The 21,925-nt window shown below is 35.3% G+C and overlaps 1 protein-coding gene across 1 annotated transcript in view; it reads left to right on the forward strand.

The window, feature by feature from the left end:
* The first annotated feature begins 4,492 nt into the window (after positions 1-4,492).
* The window catches only part of LARS1 (leucyl-tRNA synthetase 1), a 48,739-nt gene continuing 31,306 nt past the window's right edge, over positions 4,493-21,925 (forward strand). The window contains exons 1-12 of the mRNA XM_016126582.2: positions 4,493-4,644; positions 11,485-11,603; positions 13,230-13,317; positions 13,704-13,784; positions 15,709-15,843; positions 16,880-17,041; positions 17,590-17,702; positions 18,338-18,401; positions 19,808-19,875; positions 19,977-20,202; positions 21,466-21,553; positions 21,630-21,706. Of these exons, the coding sequence (XP_015982068.2) occupies positions 4,639-4,644; positions 11,485-11,603; positions 13,230-13,317; positions 13,704-13,784; positions 15,709-15,843; positions 16,880-17,041; positions 17,590-17,702; positions 18,338-18,401; positions 19,808-19,875; positions 19,977-20,202; positions 21,466-21,553; positions 21,630-21,706 (1,227 nt within the window). The 5' untranslated portion in view covers positions 4,493-4,638. The remainder of the gene's footprint in view (positions 4,645-11,484; positions 11,604-13,229; positions 13,318-13,703; positions 13,785-15,708; positions 15,844-16,879; positions 17,042-17,589; positions 17,703-18,337; positions 18,402-19,807; positions 19,876-19,976; positions 20,203-21,465; positions 21,554-21,629; positions 21,707-21,925) is intronic.

Raw genomic sequence — 21,925 nt, forward strand, 5'->3', positions numbered from 1 at the left:
CATCAAAATGAGGAATTGTAATCATAAATGTACAAATAAATTTTTAAAATATAGTCATTGAAATTGGAATCTCGGTTAATATGTGATTGGGTATCTTTACGTGTTTTTGTGTTTTTTCTCCTCCTTTTCCTTCCTTCCTTCCTTCCTTCCTTCCTTCCTTCCTTCCTTCCTTCCTTCCTTCCTTCCTTCCTCCCTTCCTTCCTTCCTCCCTCCCTCCCTTCCTTTCGGAGCCTTTGGTCTGTTCCACAGTGGTGATGGTATGGTAGTGACAAGCTATGTTTTGATGATTCAGGTTCACAGTTCCCATGTGAGCTCATGACAGGGCTGGCAATGCTCTGTGGAATGTTGAAAAGGTGGCTGACTGAAGCTTGTGGATTCTGAGTCTGTAGAGGCATAGCATGAGTGAGTGATTTCTAATTCCTAAAAATGACAAATATGACTACTTTAGAAGAAATCTAGGTAATAGGAGTTTCTCAAAATTTTGGTACTTGAGAATTTCAACTTCTCTAATTTGGTTACATTTGTCTAAATATAAAAGTCTCTCTAATTAACATGACTACTTGTTCCTAGTTCACGTCAGATTTAGAATTTCTATTAATTAAGCAACTGTCTTAGTTCATTTGGGCTGTTGTAACAGACTAGGTGGCTTATAAATGACAAAAACAATTATTTCTCACAGTTCTGGAGACTGGAAGTCTGAGATCGGGTTGCCAGCATGGCCGAGTGAGGGCTCTCTTCTGGGTCACACACTCCTCTTTGTATCCTTGCAGGATAGAAGAAGGTGCGGAGCTTTTGGGTTTTCTTTTACAATGCACTAGTCTCATTCATAAGGGCTCCATCCTCCTGACATAAGCACCTCCAAAAGGCCCCACTTCTTAATATCATCATATTAGGCATTAGGATTTCAACATATGAATTATTTCTTTTGGGGGGGTATAGTGGGGCAGAAACATTCAGACCATAGCACTGATCAAACTAGCTTCCAAGTATTCTCGCCTGCCTTCCTTCCTTCCTTCCTTCCTTCCTTCCTTCCTTCCTTCCTTCCTTCCTTCCTTCCTTTCTTCCTTCTTTAGCTTAATATTTCTTGAGCATTTCCCATGAACCAGGTAATGGGCTAATCACCTGGCTTAGTGCAGTTCATTTTATCCTTACAGCAAGCTTTACATATGAGGACCCAGAGTCCCAAGGTTGAAGGAAAGAGCTAACATGAGATGGAGCCTCAAATCAGACCCAGGCATCTTACTCCAAAGCCTGTTAGCACAATGACTACACACACTCTTCCTCTGGTGCTCACTAACTGTCAGAGCAACCTTATGATCAGCTAAGCTCATAAATCCTAGAAGGATTCTTTTTTTCACCCTCATTATACTCATTCCTTGTTTTATTAAAAAAAAAACTGTTCACCATTCAGGAAGCATTAAAGTAAGGCAGAACACTAATGGAGGGGAAAAATCATTTAAAAATGAAAAGTGTTTATGAGGGTAGGGAAGTGACAACCATATTCATTGAATGCCACATGCTTATAAAATAAATATAAAAAGACGTGAATAATTTCTTTCTCGACTGTGTCATCTAAGGGTAGAGAAGTTAGGTAAATATGCATGAAAAACAAATACAAAAGTACTCAGAGACAAGCCAAAACTAATTACAGCTTTATAGATCTAAATTTAGAAATGCTAACTCAATCGAATTAAGTAGAATGACTGGTGGGGTGGGTTTGGAAAAAAAAAGAAAGGAGGAAGTGAATTTTGTTGTGGAGTTTTGTAGAATGATCACGATGTGATCTGACAATTGGAAATGGTATACTCCACAATTATATGGTGATAAGTAGCTAAGTTAGGCTAGGAAGAGATTATTATGGGGCACAGGTAAGATTTTTCTATTTTAATCAGACTGTTTATAGACCAATTTTCCTAAAATAATCATAAAATAGCTGACATATTACTATATGCCATATATATGGTTTATGAACATATTATTTCTTTAATCCTCATAGCAATCCTATGACTTACTTACTATTATTATCCTTATTTTACAGTGTGGTTAATTGAATTGCCTGAGGTCACCTAGCTAGTATATGATGAACTTGGTCTTGTCTGATTCAGAGCCTTAACTCGTATTCACTATGCAACATTTCTAATATCATTTATCTAGAGAAGGTATTCCACATACCTAGCAAAGGATGGACAATTCTCAATTAAAGAGCCATATTACTATAAACATTCATTTTCCAAATATCTCTTGAATTTTTGTTCATCTTGACTGCCACCACCACAGTCTAAAACACCATCATCTCTCACCTGGACAGTTGCAATAGCCTCCTGCTTCCACTCTTGCTCCCTTCCAACCGTTCTTCAGAATGATCTTTGTAAAACACAGATAGGACAATGTTTCTTTCTTGCCTAAAACATTTCTATGGGCTGCTGTCACTCCCAATGCTTCAATGTTTGCCTCTTCCACTGGACTGTAAGTTCTATGAAGGAGGTGACTGCGTTTGTCTTGTTTGAGTGTTGGCTCCAGCATCTAGGATAGTGTGTTGTACACAGAACCTAAATCATTTTTTTCTAATGAATGGAATCCAAATGACCCTTTAAAGAATATTGGTCACTTAAATAGGAAAATTAAAAAAGGATGAAGTTGGAGGCAGTGTGCTAGGCAGCATCTGCTGTCATGGAGCTTACAGTCTGGTGATAAACAGGCAGTTAAAATTCAGTGAGATGAATTTCCCAAGGATGAGCAAGAAGGGAGTACTTCAGGGAAAATCTAGGAGGGGACATTTAACCTAGAGTGGGCTGTCAAGATGTGATGTCCTAATGGTTAGTAGGTAAAGGAAGAGGTTTTGGAAAGTGATGAAGAATATTTGTATGTATAAGAGCCCAGAGGCAGGAGTGCCACTGGTAGATTCTCTATAGCCTAAGGTTCTTAACTTCCTTCCTTTTATCCAACAAATTTTTATTGAGCCTATAACATGTGCCAAGCATTGTGTTAGGCCATCATTAGATTTGTATTTTGAAACTAGTTGTTCAAAATGTATATATATGTATATGTATATGTAAAGTGAAGAAATAAAATGAGGTCACCAGAGTCAAGCTGCTAAATTACTAAAATCAAGTAGGTTGAAGTATGAGGAAATGATTCTATTCCTGTTTTAACCAGCCACAGAACTTAAACTTTTAAACTTTCCAGTCCTGCAGTAATGCCTGGACATACCTAAGTCCTTCAGATAACCCTCCTGAATACCTCCTAAAGGACTAAGACAAGAATGTTCACATATCCAGACCACCTAGTATCCATTATCCAGACCACTAATCATAGAGAGGATGACCATCTTGGATCAATCCAGAGGCTAAGCTAAGAATGCAGAACTGATCCTTCCCAAGACTGTATTCTTTACTATAACTCTTATCTTTTTTTCTTTCAGACCACTCTGGGTATTGCTTAGTTGTGTTTCTGGTTTGCAAACCCTAAGACCTTTAACTAAATATTATTTATTTCTAGCTAAAGACTCCAGACTCTTTTTGAGTTTGTTGGACAACATATATACATATACATACATACAATTTTAAATACAAATAATTTTAAATTTATTTTTATAAAAATTTTCATTAAACAAATATTTCCTCCTAGTTCTTTAGGAAGACATTTCTGGGCTGCCCCGCCCCAAAGAACTTTGTAGATGCTTAATGAATGTTTGCTGAACTAATAAATGAACATATATGAGAGTAACTAATCTGACCACTACAAACTAAGAGACTTTGATCAGCATTTTTAAATATATCTTTCTTCAGCGATGAAAATATTCTAATTCTGCACTGTCCAATGATATGGTAACCACTAGCCACATAAACTATTGAGCGCTTGAAAAGTGGCTAGTGCGACTGAAGAACTTAATTTTAAATTGTATTTAATTTTAATTATTACGTTTAAATAGCCAAGTGTGGCTAGTGACTACCACATCAGACAGTTCAGCCTTAAATGATACCACAGTTGAAATAGTCTGAGACCGGCACTGGTATCAGGTGGGTTACCAGCCAATCTCTTAAAAATGGAGATTTTTAATAAATGGTCATAAAATGTCTAAATTTTGGGCCGTTGAATGCCACCGACGGTAATAAATATCCGTGCACAATGGGAAGCCATAATTAGCACGCAACTCACTGAAGACTAATAAACCTTGCATCCTGGCATCCTGACAGACACCCAACCAGCAACACAGGGTTAAAGGTTGAAGGATGGGGACTTCACCTTGGTTAGGGCGCGCTGCCGGCAGCCTGAGATCCGAACTGCATCATGGACTTTGTAGTTCAACTTGCCATTGACATCACTACCGTTGTCGTCTGAGCGCCCTATGAAGGGGACTTCCTGTGTCCCGTTGGTCTCTGGGAATTGTAGTCAATTGTAGTCCGCCAGACTTCGGCTCTAGCGTTCTGGGAACTACAATTCCCGGCAGGCAACAAGACGCACCTGGCGGTAGTTACTGGTGAGCTGGCTATTGCCTCATTAAGCGTGAAGCGTGGTCCTCAGGTCCTTGGGAGAGCTGGCTGCAGTGAAGGGGCGGGGGGGAGATTGTAACCACTACTTTGAGTGGGAGATCGCCAAGTTCAGTGCCGTGGTTTGCACAGTTGGCTGGCAGGTGCTATGGCGGTGAGTTTTGATGGGAAGAGAGTCCGCTCGGCCGGGCCCTAGAACCGGCTGATCTGTGTTTTGCCGGAATTTAGAGGCTCCATGCGGTAGCCGCTGTCCTGGGGAAAAATCCTTTTTTGAGAAACGGGAGGCCTTGTACACCACGCTTAAGACGTAGCCGTTGTAAGGATGTGTCTTTTCTTGTTATCAGATGAGTCAGGAACTGATTCTTTAACTAGAGATTACTTAATGTCATGTGTGTTACTCCACTGAAGTTTCTAAAACCGATTTGGAGAGGGAGAAGTATGTAACATTGATTCCTCCTTTCAACAAAAAATTGAGCGCATCCCGGTTAAACATAATCTCTGTATGCATGGTATTTACACGTGTATGTGGGCTGCATACTAAAATATATGGTAATGCATGTCAGGTGCTGATAGTGTTAGAGAAAAAATAGAGCCGGAAGTGAGACTACGGAGTGTGGGGGTGTAGTAAGGTGCTATTTTAAAAGATAGATCAAGAAAGGCTCTGAGAAGGTGGCATTGTGGCGAAAAGGAGATAGGGAGCAACAAATGCAGCTGCATATATGGAGGAGATTTCCAGAGGCAACAGTTTGAAAAGCAAGCAGGGATGTATGTCCAAAGGACTATGATCCAGGGGGAGATGATGCTAGGGGGTGTGTCTGTGTGTGGGGGGGGGGAGGGGCGGGGGTTGATCAGTGGGTGGATATAGGTCATATAAGGCCTTGTAGGTTGCCGATTAAATAGGTTCAAGAAAGAATAGTAAGGGAGGGACTGGAGATAATGAGTATGGACAACTCGAGGGATTCTATAAAGGAAAGCAAGGTAATAGATGAAGATGAAGGTGAAAAGAAGGCTTTTTTTTAAGACAGGAGAAATTTTACAATGCTTATATGCTCATGGAAATTATCCTGTAGAAAGGGGAAATTGATGCAGAAGAGAGATAATTGCTAAAGTGATGTTTTTTAATAGAATAAGGGGGATGAGATAAGTGCGTATTGGAGGAATTAATTGGGACTATACTCAATCTATAATAACAAGAAAGAAGGCAGAATATATGGATATAGATGCATCTGGGTAGGTAGATGTGATGAAGGAAGCTGTGGAAATTTTCTGTTTACTTATTTTTTTCTTATTGAATTAGGAACCAAGATTATCAGCTAATAATAAAATTGGGAGAGAAAGTGTTGGAAGTTTGAGGAGGGAGAAGAAGGTATGAAACAATTGCCTAGGACATTGTCAGTAGAACTTTTGTGGTGATGAAAATAAAATGTTCTATATTTGTGCTGTCTGATTTGGTAGCCACTAGCCACATGTGGCTATTGATCATTTGAATTGTGGCTAGAGCAATTGAAGGGCTGAATTTTACTGTAATTTTAAAATTGAAATGTCACTTGTGGCTAGTGGCTATTCTTTTGGACAGTGTACACATCTAAGTTTGAGAATCACTGGTCTAGGGGGAGGAGTAACTAAAGGATTTCAGAAAATAGTGTTGCTGGGCATCACTTAATGTTAGTGGTCATCAATTTAAATTGAGAGTAGTCAGACTGGTTGAGTTTATCTCTTACCACTTTCAGATTCCTGGTGGAGGAGCAGAGCAGATAGATAGTAGGAGGGTTGAAGTTTGTCAGGCAAGAATGATGAAGACAAAGGAAAAGTAGTGGTTGTACAGATGTATTTAAGGGATAGAAGTGAAGACAATGAGATTGGAAAAGCCTAAGTGAAAAAGGATCAGAATCAGTAGGTCTCGGTTGAAGAATTATTGGAATTGGAATTCTAACAGAGTTAAGACCAATACTGTCAATAAGTAAGACTTCGTGTGTTATGCTCTGTGTTTATTGTTTTTTTGCATTATCTCATTGAATCTTCACACTAATCTACTTGAGGTAGGCACACATATTATCTGCAGTTTACAAATGAAGAAACATATGATTAAAGACTCTCTAACAGGCCCTAAGTTCACGTAACTAATACATGATAGTAGTGGAGATTTGAACAGATTGATTACTTTCACAATCACTATGCTGCTTTCCAGGAAAATCCAGGCTTTCCGATTTCTGGTCTAGTGCTTTTTCTTCTGTTCCAGCCTGCCCAATGCTTTGTCACCAACCATGCCCCACTTTGGTTGGATCCTTAGCCGGTGTGGAATCTGCAGGTCTGTTTTTAGTTGGTCTTAATGGGAATGCGCTTTTCAATTTGAAAGACCTTAATACATTTTTCACCGCCTTTTTAAATTATATATAAGGAAACTGGCAATATTTTCTGGTAGATGTTATTGTTTCACTTTATTTACTTCTTGTTCTCTGTAAATATTCATCTTTTACATTATGATGATGCTGTTTAGTTTTATTGGAAGAATCCAATAAGAGATCCCTTTAAGAAAGAGCAAGTACCGACAGTAATAATAATAATAGCTAAAATAGATCGATTGCTTATTCTGTGCTAGGCGTTAATGTTTTACTTTGCAGGAGACCTGAGAATGTGTTATTCACTTTTAGAGGGACTTGAGAAGGTCATGTAATAATGATAGTAACCAACTTAAAAAAAATTTATCCTTTTTAAGTTTTTCATTTAGAAAATTTAAATAGGGAAGAAAGTTGAGATAATAGTTTTATATACTTCAAAGTGCCCATCACCCACCCTCAATAATTGGCAGCTCATGGCCAATCCTGTTTCAAATATACCTCATCCATACCCTCCCCTTTCAACCCTCAGGATTTTGAGCAAATTTCAGACATTGTATCATTTCACTCATCCATATTTTAGTAAGGTTTCTTTCTTTTTTTTGTATGTAATGATAAATTCTCTTAAAACATAACCGTAGTGCTACTTTCACACTTAGTTGTCTCAGTGATAATGGTTAACCTTATTGAGCATTTACCATGGGTCCGGCACTATGCTAAGTCCATATGTATTATCTCTTTTAATCCTCATTAATACAAGACATGCATAATTCGTATCCTCGTTTAAGAGATAGGTAGAGAAGTGGATGCTTAGAGAGTTAGGGAACTTATCTAGGATCTGCAGCTAGTAAGTGGTAGAACTAAGATAATGGCCAGAGTACCAAGAACAAGCTAAAACAGGAGTCAGAAGATGAAAATTTTTGTCCATCTTAATCATTTACTGACATGATGATCTTTGAGTTTCAGTTTATCATTTTTGAAATAATAATCATTGGTCTGCCCACTTGTTAGGGTTATTAAGCTCAAATAAGTTAATGTTCATAAAAGTGTTTTAAGAACTGCAGAATACTATGAATAATTGAAAAAGTTTATTGTCAAGTTCAGTGGTTCTATACTGGGGGTTGTCTTCCAGAAAATATTTTGTCTGGAGTCTCTGATTATCACAATTGGAGGGTGTGCTACTGGCATCTAGTAGGTAGAAGCCAGAGATGCTTCTAAATATCCTACAGTTCACAGGACAGCCCCCGAAAGCAAAGAATTTGGCCCCAAATGTCAAAAGTACCAAAGTTGAGGAGCTTTGATCTAGTTAAAAAAAACTCTTAGCTAATTAAAAGAACTGATTGTCTAGCTGAATAACCAATGATCAAGTGATTTGCTCAAGGTTGTACAAATTGGTTTTGGGGCTAATATCAATTTGCATTATAATCAGCATTTGAGGTTTTGAGGAACAAGTCTTTCTGAGAAGCAGAAATCTCTAAAATGAGATTTTGTGTACTTAGCATGCTCAGTACAATGAAAAGAAACACATAGTTCTAAGTAATTGGTGAAGACTATTGCTTTCCTGTTCTTTAAAGTGGATGACATGGTCATTTTTAGGCAAAAAAAAAAAAAAAAGTGTTGTGTAATTTCTGTGTCTTTGGCATTGTGCTTGATGCTGAGGTGACTATAAAGTACCTAAAAGTTGCTGCCTGCCAGGAGTTCACATCCTCACTGAGTAAATGTGTTAGGGATTATTTGGTTGTATTCAATGGAAGTCAACTCAAGTTGGCTTAAGTAATGGGATTTCCTATAACTCATAACCCTGGGCTTCATGAGGCCCTAGGTACTTTTGCCTTCCTGGGCCCCTTCCTTTGCAAACAATACTAAAAATTATATTTTCCAACTATACTAGTATAAAGACAAATATCTTAATATTATATATTAAAGTGTTTTCTTTAACCTAAAAGTTTATTTTTTTCTTCTCATTTTAAAATAAAATATTTTTGTGAGCCCCTAAAAGTGTGTGAACCCAAGGCAGTGTGCCTACTTTACTTACAGATTAAGTTGGCATTTAGGAGTTAGTTGTATAGGTTGATGGCTGAGTGGAAGTGACTTATATTCTTCTGCCCTAAACTCTTTTGCCAGAACTCAGTCAAATAACTCCCACCTAACTGCATTCGCCTGGAGATGTAGCAGAGTACATTTAACCGCTTCTGCTGTACTACCGTAAATAAGGCTGAACTTTTGTTGCTGAGCAAGAAAGGGAAGGCACAGATGTTGCATAGGCCATCTGCCGTCTCTGCCATAGCCCATTTTTAAATGGTAGTCCTTGCATATGAGGACAACAGGGGTTAGCATGTCATGTGTTAAGTAGAGGATTTTACAGTAAGAGTAGGCAAAGGAGCTGAGGCTCTAAACGAAAGTGGTTGGTAGCAGGAATGGAAAAGAGTGAACAGATGCCGGGCCTTATTCTTTCTTGGAAAAGGAAGTGCCTTATGCAAGTACACTCAGTTTTATGGAAATTCTTGGGAAAGAGTCCAAATTGCTCAGCATCTTGATTCAAATATGTTACCCAGTTCCAAGTCCCTGTTACTTTTTAAATAGCCACAATATGCAGAAACAGACATTGTGTTATTTACTTCTCTTTTAAAATCTTTAAATATTCAACAAATATTTATTGAGGGCCCTCTGTAAGCTGGGTATTGAGGATATAATGAGAAGCAAGACACAGTCTCCACCATGAACAAACTTACAGTTCTGTGGGGGAAGACAGATACATCACTGTGTGATTAGGGCTATCACAGGGGAAATATTGTTAGGTAGGGGCATATTAAGAATGGCATGTCATAAACTCTTGGGGAATCAAGGCAGGTGATTAGCTGAGACCTGAAGGATGAGATGGCCAGGCAAAGAGATTGGTGGGTTGTGAGGGCAGAGAGAACAGTTTGAATATAGGCCCAGAGGTGAGAGAGAGAGCTCTGCACATTTGGGAAAATGCAAATGGTTTAATAGGCCTGGAATATGATGCGGGGGGAATGGAGGAGAGGGAAGGGGGGAAGGACCTGGCAGACAGACAAGAAGGGCCTTGAATGTATCTTAGGACTTTATCCTGAGAGCATTAGAGAACTTCTGAAGGAGGATCGACGTGATCAGATTTATGTTTTGATGAGATTTCCGCTCACAGCAGTTATGATCTGGTCAGGATTAATAGAAATTAAAAAAATGTTATTTTCCTTTGATTCCTAGAGAAAGTTGTTATATCCATGACTTTTTAAATTGTGGAATTCTTTCTTATTTCCTTTTTGCCTTTGTAACAAGATTCTTTTGATCCACCATTTTACCTCTTTGTAAGCTGACATTTCGTATTTCTGTTGCTTGTCCTTCTTATACTTAAAAATAAAATGGAATAGGAATACTAAACCATTGTTTTGATTTAAAATATAAAAAATTGTAAATAGTAAAACCGAGGTGACAAATTTATGGTAGACTTGCCCTGATTCTTACCTAATTTTAATACTATTAGTTTTCTTATTACATGATACACAATGTATATTTTAGATAGGTATTGGAGAAATAATGATAAGTTCTTTTTTTTTTTTAATAGCACAGGATTCTTCTTTGTATACTTCGAATTTGGGTAATTGTTTTTTAAAAAGCAGCTGTCCAATGTATCTGTGATGTGAGTAGAAAGCATATATATATATACATATATTTTTCAATTGTTGGGTAGAAGGGGCAGAAGGAAGGCACAATTAAAGGAGGTTGAGATCCAGGGGTTAGATGACTTGGCAAAGTCACCTGTATGATAGGTTATAGAAATTTGAGTAGAACCCAGGTATTTTCTCATTTGAAAATGCTGCAGACTGGAAATGTTAGCAGGTAAGAAGAGGAAGAAAATTTAATTTTAGTCTTGATAATTTTATGCCAGAAAATAAAATTCTACAATATAATATTAAGTGTTCAAAACAGGATCAGATTTGTGTATGGTCCATTGGTATCCAGCTTTCACATTCGTGCCTGTTCCCTAAATGCTGTGTTCCACTCCACTTTTAGATACTTGCTGAGCAGCTCATTCTTTTTAGAGTCACACAGTGAGAATGAAGCTCACGCCCCTCTTTTATTTTTCCAGTTAGAGTGATCATGCATGTTTTTTCACTTTAATCCAAGGGTGGTTTAAGGGATGATAGGAATGCTTGCCATTCTCTGTTTCGTTTTGATTTTATATTAATAGTCTGTTAGCCATTTTAGAGAGAAGTTCTTCATTAGCTTCCTTAAAAAAGCACACACACATACAGTCTCCACCCCTTGGGCCTGAACATCCTCCTTTGGTGGGTATGATTGCAGATTGGCAAGCAGGCACTGCTCCATCCTATTCTTTTCTAAGTATTTTTAACTAAATAGGAACATTTGACAACAATGTTACATTGTATCTTATTTTTAAAAAGTACTTCAAACCTTTTTATATATTTAAGTAATTCTTTAACCATCTTTTTGAGGTTTAAAGCATATAGGTCATGATAATCCTAAAGTTTAATCTCTTCCATTTAAATTTCAAGATAACCATGGGAAAAATTGATCAGTGAACAGCTCTATATGAACAACTTCCGTATGAATCCGATTTTTTTTTAAAGCAAGCTTGTTGAAGTATAGAGTGGATTATTCTCCTTTGTGTCTAATAGGAAAGAAGAGGAACAGCCAAAGTGGACTTTTTGAAGAAGATTGAGAAAGAAATCCAACAGAAATGGGATACCGAGAAAGTCTTTGAGGTCGATGCATCTAATTTAGAGAAGCAGAGGAGGTAAGTAATAGTTTGTGAAGTTCTAGGCATTGTGTTTCTAAGTATTTGGCTTTTATAGCACAGAAACTGCTTTGTGAAAAAGATAAGACTTACTGTATTTAAAATGTATGAAATGGGCTGAAGGAGGTGACTTCCACTTTCTGCATTTAAAATTAGGATCTTCTAACACAATGCCATATAGATAGATAGATAGATAGATAGATAGATAGATAGATAGATAGATAGATAGAGATAGATATATATGCCTTACTGTTAAATTGTACACATGAAACTTACTGGATGTCACCAATGTCACCCAAAAAATAAATCTGAAAAATAATAATAAAATTAGGATCTTACGGAATTCTTAAAGGATTTTTTTTCTACATAAAGTATTTTTTTCTACTTAAAGTTTTTTAAAATAATATTTTTCATATTCAGACAAAAGAAGATGTTTTATAGTTTTTTTTAATCTTAACTGATTGATTTAAGGAAATTCTTCTATTAGAGAGATTCATATTATTGATAGTTATCTTTATGGATACAAAATATAGATTTTGAAGGGTTTCAGTATTTGAAGATCTTATTTCATAAATACTGTTTTGCTTCGATGTTAAGCCCCAGACAATGATATGATATTGGGGAAAAACAAAAATAAAATAACTGCCCCCAAACGGCACCATGATAAATATATGCATCAATTATAAGATGCATCTTAATTTCAGATATATTTAAACTGTAATTTGAAGCTTCTATTTGATTCTAGAATTTTGGTCAACTTTAAGGTAGTTTAAACTAATCCACAGTGAAATGAAAAACCTACTTGTTCAGGGAAAGACAATCAACTATAGTTATGTACAGCAATGCTTAAGGAACTGAGAAACATTGAGTGAAAAACAAACTGCAGAAGTCTACGAGCTATATTATTTTTAATAAAGCTCACGAGTGAGCAAAATTAAGTGATACACTGTTTAAGGGCACAGACATAGATGTAAACTAGTCAAAAACTTGGCAATAACAAAAGTAAATTTCAAGGTATGTTTTCTGGTGGGACAGTGGGGAGGAACGTGTAGGAGGCTTCGGTGCGTTTAAAAGTTGGATGGTGGGTTTACAGGTGTTCATTTTAATATGTGTCATAACATATGGGTGTTAGATATACTTGATTAAAACAAAGAATGTAACATAACGAAACTGCTTTGAAAGATACTTTTTAAACGAATTTACAATATATCATGTAATACTGAGGATGTCTTATTTTACCTGAGGGACTTTTAATTGCTTTATATATATCTCATGAATACACATCTTATTTAATCAGTAAAGCATTAAATTTTTTCGGATTCCTAAATCTGAAAAAATTTAATTTTTAGTACATTAGCTTTACTCAAATATTTTAGCTTACGTTAAATCTACAAGTATATTTATTTCTTAATAACCATCTGTAAATATCTTATTCTTTCAAAAGTAAGTTTCAGTTTTAGAGAGCTTTTAATTTCTGGATTTATAAATTTAATTTTAAATGTCTTTTAATTAATTGCAGTTAAACAAATTATTTATAGCAAGTATTCCCTTCACCCTACCCCATCATTGTAAAATAATTTAACATTTTTTTTTCTGTACTTTCTTTTTTACATGATTGTTTTGCAGCAAGGGCAAGTACTTTGTAACCTTCCCATATCCATACATGAATGGGCGTCTTCATTTGGGTCACACGTTCTCTTTAGCCAAATGTGAGGTAAAGAAAACTTCCTCTATGTTTAATATGATGGGATGGAGGGTCTTTAATAAATACTATTTTGAAGAAAATGGTATCTATAGAATTTATTTCCCATTAAGGGAACTTAGGATACCTTATTTTTTAAGCATAATTTTTATATTTCAGTAACTCAATTTTTATATTTTTTATATGCTGTATGTTCTTGCATGCAGAGGTCTAGGTAGCTGTGTTCTTACGTAATTCCTAGATTGGTAAAAAGACAACTGAAAAAGAATAGCAGACTAGAATTTTGCAATGACTACAAAATCTAGCTGGTATTTTAAGGAGGATGTGAAAAGTCAACATTTTCTATTCATTCACCTAGCATTTAAATTTGTAATTTAAATGTAATTTTCTTTCTATAGTTTGCAGTTGGGTACCAGAGATTGAAAGGAAAAATTTGTCTGTTTCCCTTTGGTTTACACTGTACTGGAATGCCTATTAAGGTAAGATTGCTTTGGGATTGGTTTCTATTCTTTTTAGCTTAGAGCAAATAGAAATATTCAGTTCAAGAGCTTAAAATAGCATTTTCAAATACTGCAATATTGAAGTGTTTTCTTTTGAAATGAATTGAATTTATTAAAGTGAAAATTAAACATTTGAAGAAGTTTTTAAATAAAAGGCACACATTAAAGTTTAAGCAATTTCTAAGTAATTTTGATATCTTTGGTTTTCCTTACATATTCATATTTCTGTTTTAGAATTAGATAATAACTAATGCACAGTTTTGAGCATTCATGACATATATAGGATGTTGGTATAAAGTAATGAACATTTCTACCTTATTTCGATTGTTTTTACAAATGTTTTCATTTGTTATAAATTTGTATTAGAAGTAATTATTAATAAAGAATGGTCCAGAAAACGAGAATTGAAAGGACTCCGTAAATGTTATAGGGCTGGGAAACTTAACTCACATTTCTTCAACCTTTTATTTTGAAAAATGTCAAACCTACGGAAAAAGTAAAAGGATAGTATAATGAATATCCATATACTCTTCACTTACAGTTAGCAAGTATTAATATTTGCCACAATTACTTTAGTTCTGTCCCTGAATACACATATAATACATGCACACTTTTTTCTTTTTGTATGAATTTTTTGAGAGAAAGTTGCAGACATCATGACACATTGACCGCAAATACTTCAGCATGTATCTTTTGAGATTAAGGGCATCCTTGGACATCATCGCAGTACCATTATCCCCTCTGAGAAATTTAACATTGATATAATATTATCATCCTGATCTAATCTATAGTTAAATGTTTCTAGTTGTCTCAAAATGTCTTCTCTGGCTGTTTTTTACTTTTTATTTTGTGGGGCACGCATTGCGTTTCATTATCAATTCTCTTTAATTTGTCATTGCATTTATGTCTTTGAAGAATCTAGGCCATTTGTTTTATAGAGCGTCCTATATTCTGAATTTTTATTGTTTCTTCATGATTAGATTTGGGTTAAATATTTTAACAAGAATACTACATTGGTGAGGTGTACAGTTCCCAATGTATTACATAAAAAGGCATATAGTGACAGTTTGTCCCATTTTAGTGACTCTCCCTTTTTTTTAATTAAAAAGGTATCTGTGGGATGATACTTTGAGAGCCTCTGAATATGTCGTTACCTAATAACCCAGTGGTTTTACCATCCTTTGATCATATCATCTGTATCTGTTTTAATTATTGAATTGGTGGTTGTAAAATGGTGTCATTTTTATTTATTAACTGAAATTCTCCTACATAGGAGAGTCCACTCCTTTTTTAAAATTCACAATTCCATGTCTGTATTTTTCTCATAATTCTAACACTATCTGCTTGGTGTCATCTTTGTTTTTAACAGTGGACTCATTATGGTACAGTTGAGAAGAGCTGGTTTGGAAAGCCCAGGTTTAAGTGTAGTTTTGCAGCTTACAAGCTTTATAAGTTTGGATAAGTCACTCCATCTCTGTGTCTGTTTTCTAACTTAATACCTGACCTACCTACCTACCTCGCAGGCTTGTGATGATAACTAATAGAGTATATATGACATTAATCGTTAAGTTGAGGAATGCTATTATAAATGTAGTCAAAATGATAACCCATTATATCTTATATATCCTTGTACTTTCAATTCAAGGATACAGAATACTGCAGTGAGTACTCTGGGTATTAAATAAATGCTTACTGAGTAAATGAAGTAAAATACTAATTTATTAGTAAATTTGGGGGTATTTGATTTGTATCATTTGAGCTTTCTATAATGATCCACTTATATGGATGTATTGCAGAAATTTCAGAGTCAGTTTTAGTTGGCAGCCATAGGAGCAACAAAAAAAAAAAACAGATTGTTTCTGCTGTGAATTTTGAACTTTGCTATCTCTGATGTTTGTTATAGGCATGTGCCGATAAGTTGAAAAGAGAAATAGAGCTGTATGGTTGCCCCCCTGATTTTCCAGATGAAGAAGAAGAGGAAGAAGTCGATGTTAAAACAGAAGATATAAAAATTAAGGATAAATCTAAAGGAAAAAAGGTTTGGTAGTTGATTATACTCATTTTGGTTGAAGTCTTATATTTATGTTTGTCCGACTCGTATGTGCGTTATAAGGACTAGAACAGCATATATAGTTTTTAAAAAGTTCATGAAACCACTGGTTTCACTTCAGCACCCTGGGACTCATTCTAGCATTCTTTCTGCCTGTTTGTGTCTTTTTTCTCCAACAGAAACCTGACTTTTATTATTTATGATATATTTATTTTTTTTGTTCGGTTCTAGTATACTAGTAGTGTCAGAATTGCTAACCTATAACCCTGGGAGAAATAATTTTACTAACTAAAGGGTAGTGTTTATATATAGTTCTTTTTGTCTTTTAGTCAAGACACTGTTTTCCAAAGTTATTTCCAAAGCTCCTTTCTTTCTCATCCCCTTCAGTGTGGTTATGTCACATATTTATAATATGTTTGTCAGACTGTATTCAATCCGGGGTTCCTCCAAAATCTTAGCTGATTTTTTTAAAATTCACTCATTGTCATGTATAGTCGTACTGGTTTGACAAATGCATTGAGTCATGTTTCTATCACAGTATCATACAGACTTGTTCCATCACCCCTGAAATTCCTTGTCCTGCCTTTTCATAGTTTTAACCCCTTTGCCTACCTCTAACTTCTGGCATTTGGTTGCCTTTTTGGTACTGGTAAAGACTGGAACACAAGGAAACTTATGAGTATGATGTAAGCTAAAATAACTTAAAAAGACAGACATGGTATAGGGAGAAAGGAAATAGAGAAGGCTTGGTACTGGAATCTCATTTTTGTGGTGGTAGTTCTTTGTGGTTCCACCCATTTAGTAGTCGTCCTTGGTATCAGAGTTTTGGTAAGTATCAAACTGTACAGTTTGGTAGGCAAAATAGTACATCTAAATCCTGCTGTATTCTGACATATCAACAGCATTGGTTTGGAATTTTAAAAATTACTGAAGGGGATCATTCACTTTAGTTATCGTGGTTCCGGAATTCATTAACAAGTTGGTGTTGTTCTTGATGGAGTTTGTTTTTGCTGACTCTTTTCAGAGTAAAGCTGTTGCTAAAGCTGGATCTTCTAAATACCAGTGGAACATTATGAAATCCCTTGGTCTGGACGATGAAGAGCTAGCCAAATTTTCTGAAGCCGAATATTGGCTCGATTATTTCCCACCCCTGGCTATTCAGGATCTGAAGAGAATGGGTTTAAAGGTATGCCCATCACTCCCATAGTTTAAGAAGATATGAGGACATTTTATGGTTACATGAGCTTTGGACCACCTCTTAATTTAGAATAATATATTCCACTTGAATTCCACTAATGAACTGGTACTGTTATTGTCAGGTTAGAACCTAGTGGGTTGATGTAAACAATGAAATACTTAAATATTTGTTGTATTGAAATGATATATTGATATATTAGCAATTAATAGAAAGGAACTCTAGTCAAAGAATATGAAGTAGCCAAAGTTTAACTTGAATATTTAGGAATACATAAAGGTATTATTTAAGTGTTTTTTAAAAAATTTATTATAATTCCTATATGTTTAGTATGTAAATGTGTTTAAAAACACATATGAAACACAAATTAATATAATAATTATGATTACATATTTAGCAGTTGGAACTTGAAAAAATTTTAAAAGATATTTGGTATAATTCTTAGTTGGAGAATAAAGAGTAAAAGAGTAATTGATTCATGAGAATTCTTATTCATAGAGACTACAAATTCTCGAAAATTTTCCTTTCTCTATCTGTAGGTAGACTGGCGGCGTTCCTTCATCACCACTGATGTTAATCCTTACTATGATTCATTTGTCAGGTGGCAATTTTTAACATTAAGAGAAAGAAACAAAATTAAATATGGGAATCGGTGAGTTTGTTGTCCCTTAGTATAAAAGCAAAAATCATACAATTCCTGCATTGTAATTCAGTGCCCCATGGACTACTTTTTTCCTTTATCCTTTCTCTTTTTATGAGTTTTTTCTTTTTGTTTTCTTGTATCCTTTGTTTTCCTTTTTGGCTTGTCAGTTTCTAATTTCTCTGAGCGCCTAGTGTTTATGACAAAGAGAACCAGGGAGAAAAAAGTATTGTTTTTTATGACTCACAAAAGATTCTGTTCAGTATTCCCAGCCAAGCGGAAAAATAATAATTTTATTTGTGTTTTATTTATTCTTTTGTTCTATAAATTGTTTTTAAGATCTTTCCTTGATTATGTGTGGATTAATTAAAATGTGTTTGCATTTCATAAGTGAATTTATATTTTATAATCTTTTGTTTCATACTACAAAGTGCATATTTTTCAGTGGTTTCACCTTTGATGAAGACAGAAAGCTTTCATTAAATAAACTAGGTTGGCTATAGAACTACCTATAAAAACATAAATAATGGATGTAGACATTTGCTTAGTTTTAGTTAGAAGAAATATTGTAAGATATTAGCAGGAACACTGGCAAATATGATAGGATAAAACTTGTATCTTATAATAATATTTGCCACTATTTTTAGGTATACCATTTATTCTCCCAAAGATGGACAGCCTTGTATGGATCATGACAGACAAACTGGAGAGGTAATGATTAGTGACATAGAGTAGCTATTGTTATTAATTCTTTGTATGGCCATAGAGTTTAAGAAATACATCAGAAACCTAAAAAATAACTTTATTCCAGTTCTAAGGTTTATAATTTTGATACACTCTGGTGGCTGTGAAGAGGGAGACAGAATGTCATTAGACATACCTATATCTTGCTATTCCAAGAGTGGTCCTAGGTCAGTGGCATCAGCTTGTGATGGAAAAGCAGTTTTGAACCTCACCCCAAAATCGCCGAATCAGAAGCTCTGGGGGTGGGGCCCAGGAAATTAACAAGCTCTCAGTGTGATTCGTATGCCTGCTAATGTTTGAGAAGCACTGCCTGGGAAATACACTGCTCTAAAAAGAAAGCATGGGGAAAGGTAATTATATATGTGGCTAATGACGTACACAGATTCCATTTATATTTGCTTTGATTACGTGCCTACTTGCTTATTTCCAAAGTACTTCTGGCCATGCATGACATCAGTTCACTCTACATTCTTGTAGGACACATTTGTGACATCATTCCTTGTAATACTTAAAGTGAAGTAAGGATAAGGGATTTGCCTAAAGCCATGGCACAGTAAACCAACAACAGTGTTGAGATCCAAAATTAGGAGTCCTAGTGAGTGTGTCATTCTTTGTTAACACCTATGAACAGTGTAATGACTACTTTTCAAAATCAGCCTTCAATTATGATGCAATTTATCTGATAGAAGTGAGAATCATTCAAAATTTTGGAAGATTTGAGAGACTTCAGAAGGCCCAGTTTATTGACCGTATCATATTTTAATGTAGTCAACGGTAGCAATATTCTAAATTTCAATAGTATGGTACAGTTTTTCAAAGCATTTTTCTATTCATTATCTTACGTGATCCTTATGTGAGGTGTAGCAGAGTTATTTTATGAATGAGGAAATGAACACTCAAAGAGATTGTCACTCCCTTGGGTCAGGTGGTTAGGAAGGGCCCAAGCTAGGTTTTGATTGCATGTCATCTGACCCCTGGTCCAGTGTATGTCTGTGATGACTGCTCTGTGGCATTGGTATCTTCTGACTCTCATTTGGGCAAAAGATACTATTTTACTATTTTTTCTGATTACTACAAATCACTTTTTTTTTTCCTGTCATCCCTTCTAAGGGGAGCAAACCATCCTTACTCAGTGGAGTCTGGGCCTCCTTTTCTAGTTCTGGTAGTGTAGAAGGGCGGTCTCCCAGGTATCTTCTCACACATTAGACTTCCATGTAGATATGGTCAGTACACCACGGGCACAGTGGAAGAAATAGTTATTTTAACAATGCAAGAACTCATCTTAGAAATTTGAATCAGCTCTCCCACATAGATTAGTAAGTTTAATCCAAATCTTTTTTCCCTTCGAATTTTTGTTTTGTGTTTTTTTTTAGGGTGTTGGACCTCAGGAATATACTTTACTCAAGTTGAAAGTGCTTGAGCCATACCCATCCAAATTAAGGTAGGTTCGTCAAAGAGTTATTGCATGGTCTTTTTGAATATCACATAGTCGTGATAGAATCCATAGCATTTTTCGCATAAATATACCTTTTTTCTTCTTAGTGGCCTCAAAGGCAAAAATATCTTCTTGATAGCGGCTACTCTCAGACCTGAGACCGTGTTTGGACAGACAAACTGTTGGGTTCACCCTGATAAGAAGTATATTGGTTTTGAGGTGGCGAATGGTGATATATACATCTGCCTCCAAAGGGCTGCCAGGAACATGTCATACCAGGGCTTTACCAAAGACAGTGGCGTGGTGCCTGTTGTTAAAGAATTAATGGGAGAGGTAAGTTGTATAGCAGACTTTTAGTGCATAAATTTGCAGGGAAAATTTCAACAATGAAGCTTAAGAGCATTTAAGAAAGCTTTTTTGTTGAAGCATACATATAGTCAAATGTGTAAATCATAGTGTATTTTTTGGTGCATTTTCAAACGTGTACACTCATGTAAGCAGCACTCAACTCAAGATATAGAACAGTTCTCCAGAAGGCACTCATGTCCATTTCACTGTCAGTACTTTTATCTTCTGCAAAGATATCCCACTGCTTGGCTGTGCCACAGCTTATTAACCATTCTCTGTTACAGATATTTGAATTGTTTTCTTTCTTTTTCTGTTACTAAGCATTGCCTATATCATTAGTTCATGATGTTGAAGTTCTGTCTGAGAAGTTTCTAGGAAAGTATTAATGACACAAATTTTTAACTGTTAATGCAGCTTCTCTCCTCTTAAAATTTGCTTAAAATCTGCTTAAAATTCGAGCAGATTCCTGAGTGAGGAAAATGAGTAATATAAATTAAAAAATAGCTTTCAACCTTTAAGGCTTATAATATTTAGCATTCACCCATTTAACTGTAAATTCTATAAAAGCAGCTTATCTATATGAATAATGTGGGATGGGTAGGAACCGTGTGGAATTGAAAAGTACATTTCTTAGTTAAACAGTTGTGAGCTGTTTGTTGTATTTCAGAATATGGGTCCAGTATTGTTGAATCTCTCTCTCTTTTTTTTTTTTTTAAGAGAAACCAGATATACCTTTTTAATTTGATTTATCTTTCAAATTATTTAAAATGGATATATAGTGTTCTACCTTATAGAAGTCTCATTTATTAAATAACCTTTCTATTATTAAAAGTTTTAGTTTCCAGGTTTTGCTAGTGTAATTAATACAGCATTGGGCAGACTTCTAAAAAAAAATATCTTTTTTCCTTTGAGACAAATTCCTAGGATTGGATGGCTTGGGTCTAAGTTATGTGAACATTTTGGGTCTAAGTTATGTGAATATCTTGCTAGGGATTCCTTCATTGTTTTCCTCAAGAAGTACAATGTCACCAGCTATGTATTAGTGTACTAATATCCTCACAGCCTCATCAGATTTGGATATTGTAATTATTTACAGTTATTTTTTGTTTAGTTTTTAATAAAAGAATTAGTTTTGTTCTCTTTCATGTATTTTTGACTACTAGCTTCTTGAGACTTAAAATATTAACTTTTTTTTTAATGGTTAGAATAAATGTCTTCACTTTTTATGCTGCTCTTTCTCTTACACAGGAAATCCTTGGTGCATCAGTTTCTGCTCCTTTAACATGTTATAAGGTGATCTATGTTCTCCCAATGTTCACCATCAAGGAGGATAAAGGTAAATAGTTTATTTCTTTATAGAAATACTATGATAATCACATTCTGGCTGTATTAATTCTAACTCTTTTTATAAGGTACTGGTGTGGTCACAAGTGTTCCTTCTGACTCCCCTGATGATTTTGCTGCCCTCAGAGACTTGAAGAAAAAGCAAGTGAGTATCTGAATTTCACATTTTTATTTCCTCTTCATCATCTGATTGTTTAGTACTGCTGAACTACACTGTGAGATTAGGCTAAAAAGCTGTGCATGTATTTTTGAAGTGTAATCTCCAACTTGTTTCTTCATGTTTGTATATTGTCCTGTGGTTTGAATTTTTAATATAATGTTTTATAGACTCTTTTTTCTATTTTTTAATTTTAATTTTAATTTT

This window comes from Rousettus aegyptiacus, unplaced genomic scaffold (assembly GCF_014176215.1).
Source record: "Rousettus aegyptiacus isolate mRouAeg1 unplaced genomic scaffold, mRouAeg1.p scaffold_m13_p_7, whole genome shotgun sequence".
NCBI lineage: Eukaryota > Metazoa > Chordata > Mammalia > Chiroptera > Pteropodidae > Rousettus > Rousettus aegyptiacus.